Source organism: Carettochelys insculpta, chromosome 22 (genome assembly GCF_033958435.1).
Source record: "Carettochelys insculpta isolate YL-2023 chromosome 22, ASM3395843v1, whole genome shotgun sequence".
Lineage (NCBI taxonomy): Eukaryota > Metazoa > Chordata > Testudines > Carettochelyidae > Carettochelys > Carettochelys insculpta.
The window spans coordinates 1,957,458-1,979,846 of record NC_134158.1 but is presented as its reverse complement, the minus strand read 5'-3'; the positions used below and the strand labels follow the sequence as shown (position 1 = coordinate 1,979,846).

The 22,389-nt window shown below is 52.5% G+C and overlaps 2 protein-coding genes, 1 non-coding gene and 1 pseudogene across 3 annotated transcripts in view; all 4 read left to right on the top strand.

Moving 5' to 3' along the window:
- Positions 1-22,389, top strand: part of LOC142024609 (uncharacterized) — a 144,907-nt gene that overhangs the window by 69,220 nt on the left and 53,298 nt on the right. The window lies entirely within an intron of this gene.
- On the top strand, positions 1,451-21,272 carry LOC142024915 (uncharacterized). Its single transcript, XM_075017259.1, has 4 exons — positions 1,451-1,455; positions 2,186-2,678; positions 17,687-17,782; positions 18,405-21,272. The coding sequence occupies exons 2-4, from the start codon at positions 2,268-2,270 to the stop codon at positions 18,909-18,911; spliced, it is 1,014 nt and encodes a 337-aa protein (XP_074873360.1). The 5' UTR covers positions 1,451-1,455; positions 2,186-2,267; the 3' UTR covers positions 18,912-21,272.
- Positions 5,561-5,751, top strand: LOC142025371 (U2 spliceosomal RNA). The gene has a single exon (XR_012648642.1). It is a non-coding gene; the product is annotated as a U2 spliceosomal RNA (small nuclear RNA).
- LOC142025407 (U2 spliceosomal RNA) lies at positions 7,077-7,252 on the top strand (annotated as a pseudogene).

The following is a 22,389-nucleotide window of genomic DNA, read 5'->3' as shown; positions in this document are numbered from 1 at the left end:
TGCCTGCGGGGAGCGCTCCGGCACTGCCACGTGTCCTGAGCCCATGAGTGAGTGACCAGGGGGCGGGGCTGCGCAGGAAGGGCCGTGCAGGGCTCAGTGTGTGGGGCTGTGAAATGGGTGTCTGGTTCAGAGGCTGGCTTTAGGATGGGGGTGGGGCGAGGGGCAGTGCAGCGGGGTTGGGAGGGGCGGGGTGTCTATTTCCATCTCCCAAAGGAGGGTGACATCTCATGGGTACATTATTGCAGGAGCAGAGGGAGATCTCGCAGTTGAAGCAGGGGCAGGGCTGGGCACCAGGACTCCTGGGTTCTCTTCTCAGCTCTGGGAGGGCAGTGGGGTCGAGTGGTTTGAGATCTGGCCTGCTCTCCCTCACTTCCCTGTCACTCTGCGCCTCGGTTTCCCTTGGTGAGTGAGGACACGTTCCCAGCAACCCGGGGAGCTGGGCAGTCCGGATAATTCACCGAGAAGGGCTTTATGCCACTATCGTGAGCGTACTCGAGATACACCAAGGAGCATGGGGGTTACTGCAGCCCATTGGGCTGCCCCACAGCTCCGACAAGCTGCCTCAGAGCAAGTGAGGGGGAGACTTCCCCTTGACCGGCCAACGTGTGTCAAAATGTCGCCTGCCTCAGCTCCCCGAGGCCTGTGACAGACAACAAGAGCTGCGTTCCCCAGCACAGGCACCACATGGGCCGGGTTTGCCTCTACGGAACCCCTCAGGGTAAACTGAGGCACAGGGAGGGAGTGGTGAGTAGCTTGAGCTGAGCTGGGGAAGCAGCGCTGTCTCCCACCTGCCCCTGCCTGCTCTCCAGCCCTGGCAGGCCCCTCATGCCCCGGCCGCCCCTTGCAAGGGAAGGGACACGACCCAACTGGATTTCTGGCCATGGAGCTCTGTGCTCCCACTGGAGATCCACCCAGTGGGACTCAGGCACTGATGTCCCTTTGAACACCCAGACCTGCTTCTTTGCCCTCTGGGGAAGGAGGGGGATGAAGGGGCTGGAGCACATGACCTATGAGGAGAAGCTGAGGGATTTGGGTTTATTTAGTTTCCTGAAGAGAAGACTGGGGAGCGATTTGGTAGCAGCCTTCAACTACCCAAAGGGGACGCTCTGGGGGGGTTGATCCTGCTTTAGGCAGGGGGCTGGACTAGACGACCTCCTGAGGTCCCCTCCGGCCCTCGGATTCTGTGATTGTGATTCTGATCTGTCTGCCTGTTCCAGATGGATTAGATCCTTTTCCAGTCGATTGATTCTCATCTGATTTTACCCGTTTTATCTTCTTCAGCCCTCTCCTCCTGAGTAGAACACAGAGAATCCCTATTTATCGACCCTCCCGTAAGAGATGCCTGTGTCCAATCCACACGCTCCTCTGCACCCGTAGGCTCCCCCCAGCCCTTCGCTTAAAAACTGCTCTGCGACATCTCAGTGTTCAGTGCCAGCAGCCTGGTTCCGTTTTGGGGTAGGTGGGGCCCATCCCCCCCGTACAGCCTCCCGCTTCTCCAAAAGTGTCCCCAGTTCCTAATGAATGTGAACCTCTCTGCCCGGCACCATCCTCTCACCCCTGCGCTGAGACTCTGCAGTCCTCCCTGCTCACCTGGCCCTGCACGTGGAAGTGGGAGCGTTTCAGAGAGCGCTGCCATAGAGGGCCTGGATTACAATCGCTCCAGGATCTCTCCAGGTCTCTTCCAGTTCTATGACCACCCCGGAGCGCTTGGGCGGCTGCCCAGGAAAGATTCAGGGCCACTCAGCTGGTTTGCAGAGCACCCAGCGCTGGCCGCCTGTGTTTCTATTGCAGGCGCACAGCCACACAGGCTTTGGTGCACATAGACATTTTATTCTGCCGCTGGAGGGGAACAGTGGTGAGGAGGGAGAGGTCAGTGGTTAGAGCGTTGGCCTGGTAACCCCAGGGCTCTGGGATTAACCCTTCAGAAGGGCCTTCAAGGGTCTGGGGCAGGATAGATTGAAAAAACTCCAAAACTATCAGGCCTGGTGATGGGTCCTAGTAGTATAAGGGATCTACCAGCAATCAAACTTTAGCCACGCCCCTTTTCCTTTTAGCCACGCCCCTTTCACCAGAAGCCCCAGCCCAGCCCTTTTAGCTCCGCCCATCCCTTTCACCAGAAGTCCCACCCCCTTAACCCTTTTGCCCCTCCTTCCTGTCACCAGAAGTTCCTCCCCAACTCCTTTAGGCCCGCCCCCTGTCACCGGAAGACGTTCCCTTCGGGGGTAGGAGTACCTCTGGGTCAAGTGAGACTGGAAGGAAAGGGTGTCATGCGACCCCTCGAAGGACTCGCCCCTCCACCAATCGGAGCACAGCGCTACCCCCAGAAAGAGGCCATCTTCTTCCAAGAGCGCGTGTTTCAGAAATGTGCAAATGCTGAGCGGGAAGATGGACACTTTCACCACCCCTGCCAGAGTTCGGACGTTGTTCACGTGCCGACGGGTCTCCGCCGCACGTGGAGAAAGCGCTGCATCCGCGACAGCTGCGAGGGGGAGGCGGTAGCCGAGGGGAGCCCTTTGGCCCAACCCTTGTTGACGGATACACCGGAACCCGACCCCGAAACCCAACCGCTCTCGAGGCAGCCCGACAAGGTAGACGGCCTCTCTTTGTCCACCCCTACGGAGGAAGGCGGCCGCAGGTTGAAGGAGTCAGACGAAGAGAACGGAAAAGAAGCCAAAGAGGTAAGAAACGAATGAGCGAGGTTGGGGGGTCGTGTAATGGGATTTTGTAAAAACCTAAAAAGACCACAGGATCGTACGTTATTTTCTTTCTGGGAATCTCTCCAGAGCTCGACAAGGCCTTCCTTGAGGACCCTAAACCCCAGGACGACGTTGTGTCAGAACGAAGATGAAATGGATCCACCTTGGTTTTGCTCAACACCGATACAAACCACTGAAGATGATGCGAAGGACGATGGCTACGAGGAATTTAGAAGGAGGCTTGGTATGGAACTGGCTGAGCCAGTCCCATGTCATCAGCGTAAAAAAGGTCTGCGTTCGATTGTACGCGTTGTTGTTTATGCCACACCCGCTCACGACACTGTCCTCAAGCACTGCCTCCGGGAAAAGCTTTTTGAAGACTGTGAGGACTGTGTCATAGGTGCACCAGGCCAAAGGCACCAGGACTTGGTGGCCCCTTACAGACTAACACAGATTTTGGAGCATATGCTTCAAAACGTCTCTCGAAAAAATTCTGTCTGAATTGTTCTGGGCCTGGAGCTTCAGGCACCTCAGTCCCCTCCTTAATAGGGCCCTGGGCACGTCCAGCGCCCTCTCACCTGCAGCAGCTCCAGCACCGGCTGCTGACACGTCCCCTCCAGCTGTGTGTTGAGGGCGCCAGCCCGGGAAATCTTCTCCCCCAGCCGGGTGGCATTTTCCTTCCCCCTCGGCCCGATCTCCTGGGCCAGCTCTCCCAGCCGTGCCAGCAGGAGGCGCTCTTGTTCAGCCAGGAACCCCCACGCCACCAGCTGCCTCTCCACGGCCGTCTGCCGCTGGGGTGCGCAGAGGGGCCGGGCTGGCCACGGGGAGAGGGACGCAGGATGTGGGCTGTTCCGCGCTGCCCGGGGCTTTTCATTCACAACTCAGCCGGGCCTAGCCAGCTCACAGCCCCGAAAGAAGGCAGCCCCAGCGACTCCTGTGAGGAGCAGCGAACAGGAGCAGCGAACAGGCAGCTCACCTTTGGGAGGAGCCACACACCTGTTCTCACCTTTCTTGTACGGGGTTTCTCTTGTGCCCTCCAAGGCGGCACTAGAAACAAATAAGGGATCTCTGTCAAGGGAGAAATGGAGAGTGACGTGGCTGGGGAGAGCTCTGGTGTTGTGACCTGCGTGGCATGTGCCGTGTTTGTCTTCCTCCCGAATGAGAGAAAGGATTTTCTCTGGCCCAAGTGTAAGCTGGGAGCCATTTTAGAAGAGAAGGTGAAAGGACTTGAGGCACAAATCCCAACCCTCAGGTCCATCAGAGAAGGTGAAGGCTTTCTGGACAGAAGGCAACAGATAATACTGCAGGTACAGCAGGCTGCCCAAAACAAGGAGGAGAACTGGAAGCGAGTTACCTCCAGGAGGAGGAGAAAACCAGTTCAAGTCTCTCCAATTGCCGTGGAGTTAAGTAGCTGCTTTCAGCCTCTCTCTGAAATCACAGAGCAGCAGCTTGGGCCTTGCAGAGCTGAAATCACAGGGTTGTGCCTCAGGGCAATCCCCAGCAGCGTGATTGCTAAGGGAGGGACGATGGCAGTGGATGAGAGCAGGGGGTTGCTGCCGAGGTGTGTGGTTGACACCGGTTCTGCGGTCCGGTGGTCTGATGGTGTGAAGAAGTGGGTCTGTCCCACCAAAGCTCACCTAATAAATTATTTTGCTAGTCTTTAAAGTGCATGATGGGGTCAAATTTAGCTACGACAGATGAGGAAAGGGATCTTGGACTTATAGTGGATAGTTCTCTGAAGACATCCACGCAGTGTGCAGCAGCAGTTAGTAAGGCAAATAGGATGTTAGGAATTATTAAAAAAGGGATCGATAAGAAGACAAAAGATATCATACTTCCCCTATATAAAACTATGGTACGCCCACATCTTGAGTACTGCGTGCAGCTGTGGTCTCCTCACCTCAGAAAAGATATATTGGCATTAGAAAAGGTTCAGAAAAGGGCGACTAAGATGATTAGGGGCTTGGAACGGGTCCCATATGGGGAGAGGCTAGAGAGACTGGGACTTTTCAGTTTGGAAAAGAGGCGATTGAGGGGCGATATGATAGAGGTATATAAAATCATGAATGGTGTGGAGAAAGTGAATATAGAAAAATTATTTACCTTTTCCCATAATACAAGAACTAGGGGACACCAAATGAAATTGATGGGTAGTAGGTTCAAAACTAATAAAAGGAAATTTTTCTTCACACAGCGCACAGTCAACCTGTGGAACTCCTTGCCCGAGGAGGCTGTGAAGGCCAGGACTCTATTAGGGTTTAAAAAAGAGCTTGATAAATTTTTGCAGGTTAGGTCCATAAATGGCTATTAGCCAGGGATAAGGTATGGTGCCCTAGGCTTCAGAACAAAGGCAGGAGATGGATGGCAGGAGATAAATCACTTGATCATTGTCTTCTGTTCTCCTTCTCTGGGGCACCTGGCATTGGCCACCGTCGGCAGATGGGGTGCTGGGCTGGATGGACCTTTGGTCTGACCCAGTATGGCCATTCTTATGATCTTATGCTACTTGACTGCTTTTTGTTTTGGTTCTGCAGTCCATACAGGGTTAACAGCTCGATGGCATCATCACGCTGCAGCGAGGGGACAGGCTTCATGCAGATTATGTGATCGCTTAGGCAGCGAAAGAACCACCACAGAGGCAGCTCGCAGGTCTGGTGGAATAACTCGTTTTAAAGCTGAATTATCTGGTGGGAGAGGTTTTGCTTTGACCAGCTACAAAGGAGCTGCAGGATGAAGAAAGTAGGTGTACTTGCCGATCTGTAAAAATCTTGTTGCAAGGCTCACATGTGTTGCATTCGGGTGACTCGTCGTGACGTGTAAAAGTGTCCTGATGGGTGGGCTGTGTAAAATTTTCACAAAACTGTATCGCTTCTCGGCCTTTTGGCTAAGATCAAGTGTAGTATCTGTTCTTATCAGTTTAATATCTGATACGTCCTCTATCTGAGGACTATATATTAAATGGATTTTTGGAACAGGGAGATGGAATAGGGGCTTGCTCCATCCACTCCACGCATTGACCTGGTATTGCAGTACTTCCAGGAACGGTGCACCTTCCTTCGGGGAGGAATACTCTTGGTAAAAAAATAGAATTCAACTCTGAAAGTCTTGTTTTTCTAAACCACAAACCTGATCAGGGGAAGGTGTTTGACGTGACCAGCTGCTGGGATGCCAGTAACCACTTTCTCTGGGCTGGCAACTTTACCCGTTTTGCGGACTGGCGCTTCATCCACCGAGCATGCCTTAATTGTGTCCCGCTCAACAGCGCTGTCGGCCACGGGACCCGCGATAAAAGGTGCAGGCATTGCGGATATCCGCTGGAGACTCTTCCCCACGTCCTCTGTGGCTGCATGGCGCATTCGGCGGCTTGGCAGCGCCGCCATAACGCCATCCAAGACCGGCTGGTGAAAGCGCTACCTCCGACCCTTGGATCCGTTACCGTAGACTCTTCCATCCCTGGCACTGACAGCCTTCTGCGGCCGGACATCGTCGTGACGGACGAGCGGTCTAAGAAGATTCTCATTGTGGACATTACGGTGCCCTTTGAGAACCGCATGGCGGCCTTCCGCGATGCCCGGGCTAAGAAACTGCAAAAGTATGCCCCGTTGGCGGACACCTTACGGTCCCGGGGCTACTCGGTGGAGGTCCATGCATTGCTCGTGGGGGCATTGGGTGCCTGGGACCCCCTGAACGATGAGGTCCTGGAAGCCTGCGAGGTCAGTCGCTATTATGCTCGAATGATGCGCAGGCTGATGGTGTCCGATGCCATTAGGTGGTCCAGGGACATCTACACAGAGCATATCACGGGCCATCGCCAATATTCTGACAGCTGATTACCAAGCTCCTTTGTGTTTTCCTTTTTTTTTCCTTATTTTATCTATTTTTTTATTCTGTTCTCCTATTGTAACTTTTTTATTTAATTATTTATTTTTATTTTTATTTTATTTTATGCTCCCTGGTACTTCATGGGTCGGGGAGTTTTATGTTCAAAAACTTCTTTTTTCTCAGGGACTGGCTGATAAGCCGATTATTGTTTATTGTCTAGTATCTGTAAAATACTCTCCTTTTTGATTTTCCCCTAGGGATTGGGATTGATCCAAAGGCCAATATCTCATATTGTCTGTTACTTTAAAGTATTTTCCCCTTTTTTCTCCTCAGGGTAGGGATTGGTTAAAAGGCCGATATTTTATATTATCTCTTGTTTGTAACTGTGTTTTTTTTTTGTTTTGTTTTGTTTTTTGTCTATCTGAGACTAGTTGGGTTTCTTGTGTAAATACTAAGATGCTGTTTCCTGTATATTATGCTCCATAACCTGTTCTAGTTTCTCAGATGATATATCCCTGTGTATGTTAATTTGTTATGCTCCTTGCTGTACTTGAAACATTCCCTCAATAAAACTCATTTAATCTGTTCTTATCAGTTTAATATCTGATACGTCCTCTATCTGAGGACTATATATTAAATGGATTTTTGGAACAGGGAGATGGAATAGGGGCTTGCTCCATCCACTCCACGCATCGACCTGGTATTGCAGTACTTCCAGGAACGGTGCACCTCCCTTCGGGGAGGAATACTCTTGGTAAAAAAATAGAATTCAACTCTGAAAGTCTTGTTTTTCTAAACCACAAACAGAGTTCTTTGTACGTAAATTTGTTGTAAGAATCATTTATGGTTTTATGGCCAGGTTGGGTTTTTACTTGCCCAAAACTTTGAAATTACCATAGAAATGACTATTATAAAAGCTGCTAAGGGAACACTGAAATACATATTTAGCATTTCTAAAAGCAGTTAAATGCATATTTAGCACCTCATTAGCAAGGGCATGGTTGGGGCACCTTGCAATTGCGGTGCTGGTTTAGGTGGGGGTCTTTTCCAGGAGAACCCCGGCAACTTCGAAATCCCCTTTATTCCTATCAGCAAATTAAAATAAGGGGATTTCCACATCTGGACCAGCTGTGCAGCGCGAGCCGCTGCAATTTCCAAGTGCTGCCCCCCACCCCGCCCCCCCGCATTCTAAAGAGAGTCTCATTAGTAATCTTCAAAATGGCGATTTGCATGGACATTTTGAAGTTTTGGGCTAGTGTAGACAAAGCCACTTTGTTTTATGTGACTCTGGATTTCTCCCCTTCCTACCGCTCTTCTGATGTGCCCACTTTGATTCCGAGTTTTCTGATTAGTCAACCTTGATGACTAGTTTTGGTTGTCTGTGCCTTAAATATTGAGTCTTATGCTCTGAAGACGTGGGTCTATTCCAGAAAAGCTCACCCCTTCATCAATTATTTTGTTAGCCTTCAAAATGCTAAGAGACTGCCCCTTTTTTTTTTTTTTTGCAGAGAAAAGAATCCGTGTGTTTGTGAGAGGCAGGTCTGCTCTAGGTCAGCAGGCCTCCAGGGCTGGTGAAAGCAGAGGGCTGCAACTCCCCTTCATCAGCACTCCCATGAGAAAAATTGTTCCAGTCCCCCTGGTCAGACCTGGTTTGGTTAACCAATAAGAACAGATTGAAAGTTTTTGATTGTGCAGGTTTAAGACAAAGAGGAGACGCAACTGAAGACAGTTGGCAGTTTTTCCATGGGCCGTTATTAAGGGCCTAAAAGCAAGCAAGCTGCACCCCTGTAGTATAAAACTCTTTCAGTTCTGTGTAGTGTTCACCTGTATCTGACATTGAATTCAGTGTGATGGTTTTGAAATTAACTTGCTGTTCAGTCTCAGTACTGATTGTAGCAGTGCTAATGAAAACTCCTTGTTGTGTGAGTGAGAATGGATGCTGTATGTATGCGAGACTGTCACCAGCTGTTCCAGGAAGGGATCAGGACAGACCCTTCGAGCTGCGGATCATTACAAGGTGAGCAGTGGGCAACTCTAGAGAAGGAGAGAGGCGGTGAGAAACAGTCCTCAGTCAGCAGTAGCAGGCTGGGCCAATAGAAGACGAGCCTGTAGAGTGAGAGGGAAAAGGTGAGCGGTGGGCGCATTGCCACCTAGAAAGGCTGGCGCACTCCGGGATGAAGCGGGGCTTTGCCCACGAGAGCTTATGCTCCAGAATGTTAGTCTCTGAGGTGCCCCAGGACTTGTTGTTCTTACAGTGCACGGCAGGGCAGTCCCAAGGGTGGATTAACCCTGAGCGAAATGCAAGTCCCCTCTCTCATGCGCTCTGCTCCCGCTTGTCCTCCTCCTCGCCCCCGCTCCCCCCAGCTGTTGGTCACCCCTTGGAAACAAGGCTGGGATGTTGGCCCAGCTGGGTTGATGCTTCCTCTGTAAAACCCAGGCTCAGACTCAGCATTGCTGCTAACTTTTCCCAGGCACCTGTGAAATGAATTTGTTCCCTGCACCCCTCGTGAAATGTGACAAGTCCCCTCCATATCAGTAGTCTGACAAAGCGTGGGGGGGGGTGAGGCCAAGGGGTTTGGCGTGTGGGAGGGGGGCTCAGGGCTGGTGCAGAGGGTTGGGGGTGAGGGTGCTGCCTGGGCATGCGGGCTCTGGGGTGGAGCCAGGTCTAAAGGGCTTGGGGTGCTGGCTGGCCCCGGGCTACAGCAGAGAGGACCCCCCCCCAGCTCTCCCCCCCAACACAGCCCCCAGGCTGAGGCAGGGGGAGGCGCCACATGGGGCTGGGCTGGGAGATCGGCATCCCTCCCCTGCCCTCAGTGGGTCTGGGACTGATGGGGGCTTCCCTGGGACGGGGGGTTCCCCAGCTGCAGCAGGTCCCTGCCAGGCTGGGGCGCCTTTCCCCTGACCGCGGCAGGCTCGGGCCAGTTGGGTCCCGCAGCGCCCTGCTTGCAGGGAACGGCGCCCCAGGTGACCTCCGAGAGCAGCGTTCACCCCCAGCGGGGCTAAGCGGCGCCACTTGTCCCCCACCCCCGGGAGCAGCCCCAGCTCCTCGCCCCCACCAGGAGGCCCGGTCCCGGCACAGCCGAGCTCCCCGCACAGCGGCCAGCGCCCCATTAGCTCAGCGCCCCGGAAGGGGCTGGCTGGGGAGCCCCGTTACTCCTGGAGCAGCAGCCGGGTGAGGCAGGGCACATCCCCTTCGCGTCCCTCTTCCTCAGGGTGTACGGGAGCTATTATTCCCCTCTGCTCATAGGCGTAAAGAGACTTTGAAGTAGGCAGGATCCTTTTGTAAAGGAGCCTCGTCTGGACGAACTGCGTACCCGGGGGGGGGGGGGGGGGGGGCATCACCTGTGAGGTGCAGCATGGTCCAAGAATCAGAAGAGTGCTTGAGGTAGTGGTTGCGACACTCCCCAACTTGGGGTCCATCTTTTCATTCCATGGTTGGCCAAGATGGAAGGGAAGTGGAACTTCAGCAATAGTACAAAAGGTGGGTGGAAGCCAATGCTTCCACTTAGCCCAGTCCTGTATCGTGTTCGTCATCTCGTCACGTGTCCTCGTTCCCCATATTCCGTGTTGGCTGGGTCGTGGGCGATGAGTGGAAGGGGAACGAGGGAGGAACGCACTGCGAAGGGAGGCAGAGAGGAAAAGAAAAAAAGAAAAGGGAGGCTAGGGAAGGGGTAAGGAGATGGCTTCTCTCTGTGCAGTAGGGCCCGTTAGATGAGTTCTGGGTAGTTGGGCAGTTATTTGTCCTGATATTGGCGGAGGCCTGTAATATGCTCTGTGTAGACGTCCTGGGACCATCTGATGGCATCTGACACCATTAGCTGTCGCACGAGGCGGGCATAGTGGCGGCTGATGCCGCAGGCCTCCAGGACCATTTTGTTCTGGGGGTCCCAGGCCCCCAGGGCACCCACCAGCAGGGCGTGTACCTCCACTTTGTAGCCCTGTGTCCTTAGTGTATTTGCTAGCGGTGTGTATTTATCTAGCGTCTTTGCCCTTGCTTCCCGGAAGGCCACTGACAGGTTTTCGAAGGGGATGGAGACATCCACCATGGTGATCTTCTTTGCCCGCTCGTTAGTTATTACGATGTCTGGTCTGAGCAGGCTTTTGGTGTCCAGGATGATGCAGTCCACTGTCACTCCACCCAGGGCTGCCGGGAGGGCCTCGATAAATCAATCTAGGATTGCGTTATGCTGTAGTTGCCAGGTCCTGGAGGCTACGTCTACACGTGCAGCCAACATCGAAATAGTCTATTTCGATGAATAACGTCTACACGTCCTCCAGGGCCGGCAACGTCGATGTTCAACTTCGACGTTGCTCAGCCCAACATCGAAATAGGCGCTGCGAGGGAACGTCTACACGTCAAAGTAGCACACATCGAAATAGGGATGCCAGGCACAGCTGCAGACAGGGTCACAGGGTGGACTCAACAGCCAGCCGCTCCCTTAAAGGGCCCCTCCCAGACACAGTTGCACTAAACAACACAAGATACACAGAGCTGACAACTGGTTGCAGACCCTGTGCCTGCAGCATAGATCCCCAGCTGCCACAGAAGCAGCCAGAAGCCCTGGGCTAAGGGCTGCTGCCCACAGTGACCATAGAGCCCCGCAGGGGCTGGAGAGAGAGCATCTCTCAACCCCCCAGCTGATGGCCGCCATGGAGGACCCAGCAATTGCGACGTTGCGGGACGCGGATCGTCGAAGTAGGGCGCTATTCCTATCTCCTCATGAGGTTAGCGACTTCGACGTCTCGCCGCCTAACGTCAAAGTTAACTTCGAAATAGCGCCCGACGCGTGTAGACGCGACAGGCGCTATTTCGAAGTTGGTGCCGCTACTTCGAAGTAGCATGCACATGTAGGCTACGTCTACACGTGAAGCCTACATCGAAATAGCTTATTTCGATGTAGCAACATCGAAATAGGCTATTTCGAAGAATAACGTCTACACATCCTCCAGGGCTGGCAACGTCAATGTTCAACTTCGACGTTGCGCAGCACCACATCGAAATAGGTGCTGCGAGGGAACGTCTACACGCCAAAGTAGCACACATCACAATAAGGGTGCCAGGCACAGCTGCAGACAGGGTCACAGGGCGGACTCAACAGCAAGCCACTCCCTTAAAGGGCCCCTCCCAGACACAGTTGCACTAAACAACACAAGATACACAGAGCCGACAACTGGTTGCAGACCCTGTGCCTGCAGCATGGATCCCCAGCTGCCGCAGCAGCAGCCAGAAGCCCTGGGCTAAGGGCTGCTGCACACAGTGACCATAGAGCCCCGCAGGGGCTGGAGAGAGAGCATCTTTCAACCCACCAGCTGATGGCTGCCATGGAGGACCCGGCAATTTCGACGTTGCGGGACGCAGATCGTCTACACGGTCCCTACTTCAACGTTGAACGTCGAAGTAGGGCGCTATTCCGATCCCCTCATGAGGTTAGGGACTTCGATGTCTCGCTGCCTAAAGTCGAAGTTAACTTCGAAATAGCGCCCGACGCGTGTAGCCGCGACGGGCACTATTTCGAAGTTAGTGCCGCTACTTCGAAGTAGCGTGCACGTGTAGACACAGCTGTAGACGCAGCCGGAGAGAACCAGACATCCACAGAGAACATAGCACAGAGTATCCTTAGAGTATCCACATCCTCTGTTACAGTTCCCATGCTGGATGGCTCTGTTGACATGGATGCAGTTCAACCACACACACTGCATAAAATACCATTGTGCAAAACAGATAAAGTTACTGGCTAACAAAAAAGTAGGCCAAGATTACTGACACTTCATTTGCAGGTGATCTCAAATACTACACTTGACCTTGACCTTGACCTTGACCTTTCTTTCTTTCTTTCTTTCTTTCTATTTTTTTAAAAAAAAAAAAAGAGGGTGACTTAATGCTATGAACATTTTACACAGCCCACCTGTCTGGACACTTTTATATGTCATGACGACTAAAGCCAATGCATCACATGTGAGCATTGCAACAAGATTTTCACAGATTGGCAAGTACACCGACGTTCTTCATCCTGCAGCTCCTTTCTAGCTGGTCAAAGCAAAACCTCTCCCACCAGATAATTCAGCTCTAAAACAAGTTATTCCACCAGACCTGTGAGCTGCGTCTGTGGTGGTTGTTTCTCTCCCTAAGCGATCAGCTAATCTGCATAAAGCCCGACCCCTCGCTGCAGCATGCTGATGCCATCGAGCTGTTAACCCTGTATGGACTGCAGAACCAAAACAAAAAGCAGTCAAGTAGCACTTTAAAGACTAGCAAAAGAATTTATTCGGTGAGCTTTGGTGGGACAGACCTACTTCTTCAGACCATCAGACCACCGGACTGCAGAACCGGTGTCAACCACACACCTTGGCAGCCACCAAAAGTATTCAATCAGGCGCCAGCAAGGACAAAGAAGAGAAAAATCAGACTGGAGCAGAAAGGAGGAAGAAGAGCAGAATTCAGCCAGGCGTGTGGCAGGAGCAGGGAACCTTTTCGGGGCTGGAGGCCGCTGACTACAGAAAATGGTAGAGGCCTCAAGTGACAAGGAAACCACAAAGTAAAACAAAAAAAATACTGCAACGCAGCCCCAAATGATGAGAAAAAACCTGCACAGACACGCCCCCCAAAGCAGCCTGGAGGGGGAAACAGCCCCCCCCCAAAGCCAACCTGCGGGCAATGCGGAGGCAGCTCCAGGGGGATAGCTCTGTGGAGCCTGCCCCCCACATCACCTGCCCCCCCAGAGTCTACCCCTCCTTATACGGCCTACGCTCTGCAGGCAGCTGCTGTAGAGGGACAGCCTCTCGGACCCTCACTCCCTGCCCACGCAGCCTGCAGGGGAGCGGGAGCCCCATGGAGACTGGTGGGCAGCTCCCAGAGCCTGCCCCACCCCACAGCCTGCCCACCATATGAAGGCCACGGGTGACTTGGGATAGCCCCAGAGTATCACCACCAGCTGGAGGAGGGGTCTGCAGAGAGAGGGCTGGAGCCCGGTTCTCCTTTCCCTTCCCCTGACAGCGAGTGCGGCAGAAAGGTGTGTTTGGTTAGTGTTGGTTATGTGTATGATGTACAGTTTCACGTCTGAGGACTTGCGTTTAAATGCTGCAGTTTCTATTTCCCTCTGTGTCACTCAGGGTTAGATGGTACGTACTGTAAGGCCTTGCTCCCTCCTAGCATTGCAGTTAAGTTGTATCCCTTGTCTGCATCACAACTCAGTTGTGTCTATAGGAAGTAGAGGCCCAGTATGAGGCCTTAGGCCTGAACCAAAGTAATGGTCAAGCCTTTGCTAAGAGAAAGCAAAGAGCAGCTGTGCGCTGAAGGGATGCATTGCTCACAGACGCTGGCATGAAGAGGGCTGATGGTGCATAAACAGAGCTACCCAGCATATTGAAGTATGAACATGGCACCAGAACACCCGACCCTGGAACATTCCACAGAGAAGAAAGAACAGGCCGACCCATCCCAGTGACAGGGGCAGAAGGGTAATATGATGGATAGAGTTGTTTTGTTGGAACCAACATGTACAAGGTGAGAGGCGGCACCTGACTACGTAGAAAGGGTTGTACCTCAGTACGTCAGGAGTGATGTGTGAATTGTTTGTACCTGTGTATAAGAATGTACTCCTGGGGTGTGGTCTGGGTCCGGCCCAGGGGGCAGTGGAAAGTCCTGCCACTGACTGAGCCGAGTCCATTGACCGTGGGTGCATATTTGTAGTATGCCCTGACTTAGACTAAGAAGTCTACAGGGAATTACTATTGTGTCCAATACGGCAATAAACCTGGCCGACGCGCCTTCGCACCTTACTAGACTCTGTGGTCATTGGGGGTTCTCTTCGGGTCTGCTGTGTCGGCTATCTGCAGAGCTGGGGCAGCGCACAGAGGGAACACACGCACGCAGCCGAGTGATACCAACACTAGAGAGAGCAGAGCACCGCGCTGGTAGCATCTGACAACAGAGGTGATCAAAAACAAGTTGAGCCGCTTGTCACAGCTGCAAGATATTCTTATTCAAAAGCAGGTGCATGCCAATATGGATCTGGTCCAAATAGGTTCGGGAAACTTGAAAGCTAGATGGAAAGTGTGGCAGTGGCTGAACTCTATCACCTGGTTGCTAAACAAGAAAGAGATGGAATTAGGAAATAAAACTGCCCTGGTGACTGGGTGTACTGAAATGCAGATTCTCAGCTTAGTGACGCTGGAAGGTGAAATGTATTGGGTGTTATCTGGGAATGTTAAGGTTTTAGCGCATCTCCTGAAACAACACCTATAAATATGATGGATACAATACGTCTCCAGCATGGTTAAACCTGATTTACAATTTGGTGAAATTGTTGTTAAAATTGGTCCCCAGCAGTCTGTGGAGACAGACCTGGGGAAGGTAGTAACCCCTGTCATTGTCATCTAGGATGAGCTGTAAATCCCTGAAGAAGTGCTGGAGAGATTTTAGCTGGGGGCTGTAGGTGGGGGTCTGTGGTTCTCTTTGATGGATCTGTCCAGTAGCAGGTGACGTCTTACACACACAGACCCAACTAGCTCCTGAAAGCTCCTTGGGACAAGTGGATGCTCATGTGCCTGTGAAGCCTCAGTGACCCTCCACATCAGGACTAGAGCCCTAGTGGCACGTTTTTCACCAAAGCCTCCAGGGCAGAATTGTTACCACTGGCACCTTCCAATTCAGCAAACAACCGAGTCAGTTCCAGGAAGGGAAAAACGCCCAGCACTTGCTGAAGGTGGGGCACAGTGTGAGCTCAGGAAAGGGAAACTCACCCTGTTCCCCAGCCCAGAGGGAGCCATGGCTGCAGGGAGCCCCCTGGAAAGTCTCCAGGAAGAAGCCACATGTCCCGTCTGTCTGGAGTATTTCACAGCCCCGGTCACTCTGGAGTGTGGGCACAACTTCTGCCGAGCCTGCATCAGCCAGTGCTGGGAGGGACCCGACCCAACCGCCTCCTGCCCTCAGTGCAGAAAACCTGTGCAACAGAGACACCTCCGGCCCAACAGGCAGCTGGCAAACATGGCAGAACTCGTCAAACGGCTGAGTTTGCAGGCAGCGAAGGGAGCAGGAGGGGACGGGGTGTGTGGGGAGCACCAGGAGGCTCTGAAACTGTTCTGTGAAGAGGATCAAACCCCCATCTGTGTGGTGTGTGATAGATCCAAGGCTCACTGCGCTCACACTGTGGTTCCCATAGAGGAGGCTGCCCAGGAGTACAAGGTACAGAGCTGCTGTCCAGGCTGATGGGTAATAACTTTGCGTTTTACTGACAACTCAATGGCACCATTCCGGTGTGTGCAGCCTTCAGGGCCTGAAAGTTGCTGTACAAATTAGTGATGCTCCAGTCTAGCAAAAAGGCAACAAAGGAAGTTTTTAAGTTTGTCTTTGTGAGGGACACCCCTCCCCCCTGTGCTGTATGGAAAATGGGCTGTGACTGTAAATCTGTATAACTTAGAGATGCTTTGAATAAAAGATGTTTTGTGACCGATTATGTTTAATGTTCTGACCTGCTGAGTGTGTAATTCCTGTGAGTAGTTGGAAATACGCCCTGTGTGCTTGTTTAGCATTAGAGGTGCTAATAACAGCCATTGCTGGAGATTCTGGGGTTAGTTTTCCTCATGACTGAACAATTAACCTGAGGGCTTGTAAATGGCTTTTTGTTCTGTAAGTCTGGGAGGTGGCTGGGTTAAAGACATGTAACTCTGCCACCTGGTGCAGGCCTCCATTTTGGGGGGATGCTTAACGAATGCCTGTGGGGGAGGAGTGGGGAGAGAGGGAGCCTATTCAAGCAACAGGCGTTTTTCTGCCCAATATTTGGGCCAGCTTCACTTTTTGTTTCTAGCCTGCCTTCAAAGTAGCCTGACATCCCCTGAGGCTACGTCTGCTCTAACTGGGAATGTCGACGGCTGCTACGCAACTTTAGTTACACCAATTGTGTACCTAAAATCAATTCTGCAGCCATCGACTTTGGTCCCTGTCCTCACTGCGGACTGTTAATGGGAGCGCTCCTCCGGTCGGCAGTCCTTCATCCGTGCGGCTTGCAAGGAGCTCCGGGGGCAACCTAGGCCCCAGAACGAGCCGTTTCACGCAGGTGCAAAACAACGCCCCAGAAGATCGTCCCTTCCGTGACCCGTGTAGACCTGCCATAAGGCTGTGTCCGCACTGCAGGGTTTTCAGCAGTAACTTATCTCAGTGTTCTAACAGCTAAATAAGTTATTTCTGAGACGAGCGCTCGCACTGCCAGAGCATTTCAATACGGAGCATTCACACGAGAGAGCCCAGATTTGACATAAGAGCTACAACCAGGTGTCTCCAAAGAGGCCAATTAAGTCTTAATTTCCTCTCCTTCGTACACACTGAGTCAGTTTCAAATTGGAAAGGGGGAGGAAGTCAGTGGAAGTTGTTTGTTTTGGGGGAGTTACTGTTTTGAGTTAAATGCCCTGTTAGACCAGACTAGCAAGCTTTGCAGCGTGGGCACAAGGGTTTGTGGGATCTGCCCCCCACCTATAAAGGGGCTTTTCTGGGAAAACAAACAAACAAAACCAAAACCAGTGTAGACAAGTCCTAAGAAACACAGAGATCGTTACTGGAGACCCAGGCTGGGATGAGATTCTTTTTCACCTAAAGATTTTACCTGCTTTAAAGGCAGCTGTGACTCGATGAGGCCCATCTCACCGGCACTGAGCAGTGAAGAGGAGCAGTGGCTGGGAGGGAAAGACGCGCTGCTGAAGGCCCCAGGCCCAACAGGGAGAGGAGGTTCCCACTGGGAGGCTGAACTCCTGCGCAGCTCCACGAGGGGTTAAACTCAGATGCTGCGGCCGGCACTAGAGGAGGTCACTGGGCTGAATGCTGTGTGGGTCTCAGATGCCCTCAGCCCACCCACAACAGGGCTCAGATGGAGCAGCTGGTTCACCCCCGTGTGACTCCAGTGTCCTGGAACGTGCTGCACCACTCAGCAATTCGCAAGTACCCACAAAGCTTGGGCAGAATCCAGATCTCACACAAATTACTAAAAAGCCCTAACGTGAATTTGTAACATGTCTGGCTGTGACCAGCCCTGGGGCTGCATTAATAACGTGTCCTCTCCTGGGGAGTATTGACCTCACAAAGATTAACAGTTATCTTGAGTTCTGGGGGGGAACACCCAGCGCCACCCCCCTCTCAACCCAAAGTAAAACCTCCCAAATCCTTTGTGTTTCCTCAGGGAAAAATCCAGGCCCATTTGAAGACTCTGAGGGAAGAGAGAGAAAAGCTGCTGGGACTGAAAGCGACTGGAGAAGGGAAAAGCCGGGAGTACCTGGTAGGTGCCTGTTGTTATGAACCATCAGGGCTGGCAGAGGGAGGTCTGTTTGGAGGCAGACTCCTGCGTGGCCTTGGTGAAGGAGGGCTAGTGAGTGTCTCTGTGATCGGGGATTGGTGGGTTAGAGCCGTGTGCAGACAAGCCCTGAGCTTCCATTGCAGCTAGAGTGTAAATGGCTCAGGGCAGGGGTTCCACTGCAGGGGATGAGTTAGTATCTGTCCCTTGTGCCTTTCCCACAAACCCTCCCCAAGGGAACGGACTGTCCCCAGGCAGTGCTGCCTGCTGCATCTGCTCCTTTTGTTCACACACACTTCCTTCTTTTTTCTCCACTTCGTCTCTGTCAGTGCGGCGCTGAGCCCGGCCTCCTGCCGCCTGAACTCCCAGAGTCCTCGGATAACATAATATGTTGAGCATCACAGGCCTAGAAACCTCCCTTACAGCGATAACAGGGGACAAAGGGGGAAACTGTGAGAGAATCCTCTGCCTTGTGTGCACAGAATAGAGTCAAACGTCAGATATCAGGTTTTTCACAGACGTTCTCCCTCCTGCGCACTCAGCCCCCCATGACAGGGCCCAGGCTCCACCCATGTCCCTGACCAGCCCGTCCCCTGTCTTCCTACAGAGACGGACACAAACCGAGAGGCAGAAAATCGTGTGGGAATTCCAGCAGCTGCGGCAGTTCCTGGGCTGTGGAAGTTCAGACCCTGAGCGGCAGGAGTTTCAGAGCCTCCTGGTGCTCCCCACACACCCCGTCCCCTCCTGCTCCCTTCGCTGCCTGCAAACTCAGCCGTTTGACGAGTTCTGCCATGTTTGCCAGCTGCCTGTTGGGCCGGAGGCTTCTCTGCTGCACAGTCTCTCTGCACTGAGGGCAGGAGGCGGTTGGGTCGGGTCCCTCCCAGCACTGGCTGATGCAGGCTCGGCAGAAGTTGTGCCCACACTCCAGAGTGACCGGGGCTGTGAAATACTCCAGACAGACGGGACATGTGGCTTCTTCCTGGAGACTTTCCAGGGGGCTCCCTGCAGCCATGGCTCCCTCTGGGCTGGGGAACAGGGTGAGTTTCCCTTTCCTGAGCTCACACTGTGCCCCACCTTCAGCAAGTGCTGGGCGTTTTTCCCTTCCTGGAACTGACTCGGTTGTTTGCTGAATTGGAAGGTGCCAGTGGTAACAATTCTGCCCTGGAGGCTTTGGTGAAAAACGTGCCACTAGGGCTCTAGTCCTGATGTGGAGGGTCACTGAGGCTTCACAGGCACATGAGCATCCACTTGTCCCAAGGAGCTTTCAGGAGCTAGTTGGGTCTGTGTGTGTAAGACGTCACCTGCTACTGGACAGATCCATCAAAGAGAACCACAGACCCCCACCTACAGCCCCCAGCTAAAATCTCTCCAGCACTTCTTCAGGGATTTACAGCTCATCCTAGATGACAATGACAGGGGTTACTACCTTCCCCAGGTCTGTCTCCACAGACTGCTGGGGACCAATTTTAACAACAATTTCACCAAATTGTAAATCAGGTTTAACCATGCTGGAGACGTATTGTATCCATCATATTTATAGGTGTTGTTTCAGGAGATGCGCTAAAACCTTAACATTCCCAGATAACACCCAATACATTTCACCTTCCAGCGTCACTAAGCTGAGAATCTGCATTTCAGTACACCCAGTCACCAGGGCAGTTTTATTTCCTAATTCCATCTCTTTCTTGTTTAGCAACCAGGTGATAGAGTTCAGCCACTGCCACACTTTCCATCTAGCTTTCAAGTTTCCCGAACCTATTTGGACCAGATCCATATTGGCATGCACCTGCTTTTGAATAAGAATATCTTGCAGCTGTGACAAGCGGCTCAACTTGTTTTTGATCACCTCTGTTGTCAGATGCTACCAGCGCGGTGCTCTGCTCTCTCTAGTGTTGGTATCACTCGGCTGCGTGCGTGTGTTCCCTCTGTGCGCTGCCCCAGCTCTGCAGATAGCCGACACAGCAGACCCGAAGAGAACCCCCAATGACCACAGAGTCTAGTAAGGTGCGAAGGCGCGTCGGCCAGGTTTATTGCCGTATTGGACACAATAGTAATTCCCTGTAGACTTCTTAGTCTAAGTCAGGGCATACTACAAATATGCACCCACGGTCAATGGACTCGGCTCAGTCAGTGGCAGGACTTTCCACTGCCCCCTGGGCCGGACCCAGACCACACCCCAGGAGTACATTCTTATACACAGGTACAAACAATTCACACATCACTCCTGACGTACTGAGGTACAACCCTTTCTACGTAGTCAGGTGCCGCCTCTCACCTTGTACATGTTGGTTCCAACAAAACAACTCTATCCATCATATTACCCTTCTGCCCCTGTCACTGGGATGGGTCGGCCTGTTCTTTCTTCTCTGTGGAATGTTCCAGGGTCGGGTGTTCTGGTGCCATGTTCATACTTCAATATGCTGGGTAGCTCTGTTTATGCACCATCAGCCCTCTTCATGCCAGCGTCTGTGGGCAATGCATCCCTTCAGCGCACAGCTGCTCTTTGCTTTCTCTTAGCAAAGGCTTGACCATTACTTTGGTTCAGGCCTAAGGCCTCATACTGGGCCTCTACTTCCTATAGACACAACTGAGTTGTGATGCAGACAAGGGATACAACTTAACTGCAATGCTAGGAGGGAGCAAGGCCTTACAGTACGTACCATCTAACCCTGAGTGACACAGAGGGAAATAGAAACTGCAGCATTTAAACGCAAGTCCTCAGACGTGAAACTGTACATCATACACATAACCAACACTAACCAAACACACCTTTCTGCCGCACTCGCTGTCAGGGGAAGGGAAAGGAGAACCGGGCTCCAGCCCTCTCTCTGCAGACCCCTCCTCCAGCTGGTGGTGATACTCTGGGGCTATCCCAAGTCACCCGTGGCCTTCATATGGTGGGCAGGCTGTGGGGTGGGGCAGGCTCTGGGAGCTGCCCACCAGTCTCCATGGGGCTCCCGCTCCCCTGCAGGCTGCGTGGGCAGGGAGTGAGGGTCCGAGAGGCTGTCCCTCTACAGCAGCTGCCTGCAGAGCGTAGGCCGTATAAGGAGGGGTAGACTCTGGGGGGGCAGGTGATGTGGGGGGCAGGCTCCACAGAGCTATCCCCCTGGAGCTGCCTCCGCATTGCCCGCAGGTTGGCTTTGGGGGGGGGCTGTTTCCCCCTCCAGGCTGCTTTGGGGGGCGTGTCTGTGCAGGTTTTTTCTCATCATTTGGGGCTGCGTTGCAGTATTTTTTTTGTTTTACTTTGTGGTTTCCTTGTCACTTGAGGCCTCTACCATTTTCTGTAGTCAGCGGCCTCCAGCCCCGAAAAGGTTCCCTGCTCCTGCCACACGCCTGGCTGAATTCTGCTCTTCTTCCTCCTTTCTGCTCCAGTCTGATTTTTCTCTTCTTTGTCCTTGCTGGCGCCTGATTGAATACTTTTGGTGGCTGCCAAGGTGTGTGGTTGACACCGGTTCTGCAGTCCGGTGGTCTGATGGTCTGAAGAAGTAGGTCTGTCCCACCAAAGCTCACCGAATAAATTCTTTTGCTAGTCTTTAAAGTGCTACTTGACTGCTTTTTGTTTTGGTTCTGCAGTCCATACAGGGTTAACAGCTCGATGGCATCAGCATGCTGCAGCGAGGGGTCGGGCTTTATGCAGATTAGCTGATCGCTTAGGGAGAGAAACAACCACCACAGACGCAGCTCACAGGTCTGGTGGAATAACTTGTTTTAGAGCTGAATTATCTGGTGGGAGAGGTTTTGCTTTGACCAGCTAGAAAGGAGCTGCAGGATGAAGAACGTCGGTGTACTTGCCAATCTGTGAAAATCTTGTTGCAATGCTCACATGTGATGCATTGGCTTTAGTCGTCATGACATATAAAAGTGTCCAGACAGGTGGGCTGTGTAAAATGTTCATAGCATTAAGTCACCCTCTTTTTTTTTTTTAAAAAAAATAGAAAGAAAGAAAGAAAGAAAGGTCAAGGTCAAGGTCAAGGTCAAGTGTAGTATTTGAGATCACCTGCAAATGAAGTGTCAGTAATCTTGGCCTACTTTTTTGTTAGCCAGTAACTTTATCTGTTTTGCACAATGGTATTTTATGCAGTGTGTGTGGTTGAACTGCATCCATGTCAGCAGAGCCATCCAGCATGGGAACTGTAACAGAGGATGTGGATACTCTAAGGATACTCTGTGGATGTCTGGTTCTCTCCGGCTGCGTCTACATGTGCATGCTACTTCGAAGTAGCGGCACCAACTTCGAAATAGCGCCTGTCGCGTCTACACGCGTCGGGCACTATTTCGAAGTTAACTTTGACGTTAGGCGGCGAGACGTCGAAGTCGCTAACCTCATGAGGAGATAGGAATAGCGCCCTACTTCGACGATCCGCGTCCCGCAACGTCGCAATTGCTGGGTCCTCCATGGCGGCCATCAGCTGGGGGGTTGAGAGATGCTCTCTCTCCAGCCCCTGCGGGGCTCTATGGTCACTGTGGGCAGCAGCCCTTAGCCCAGGGCTTCTGGCTGCTTCTGTGGCAGCTGGGGATCTATGCTGCAGGCACAGGGTCTGCAACCAGTTGTCAGCTCTGTGTATCTTGTGTTGTTTAGTGCAACTGTGTCT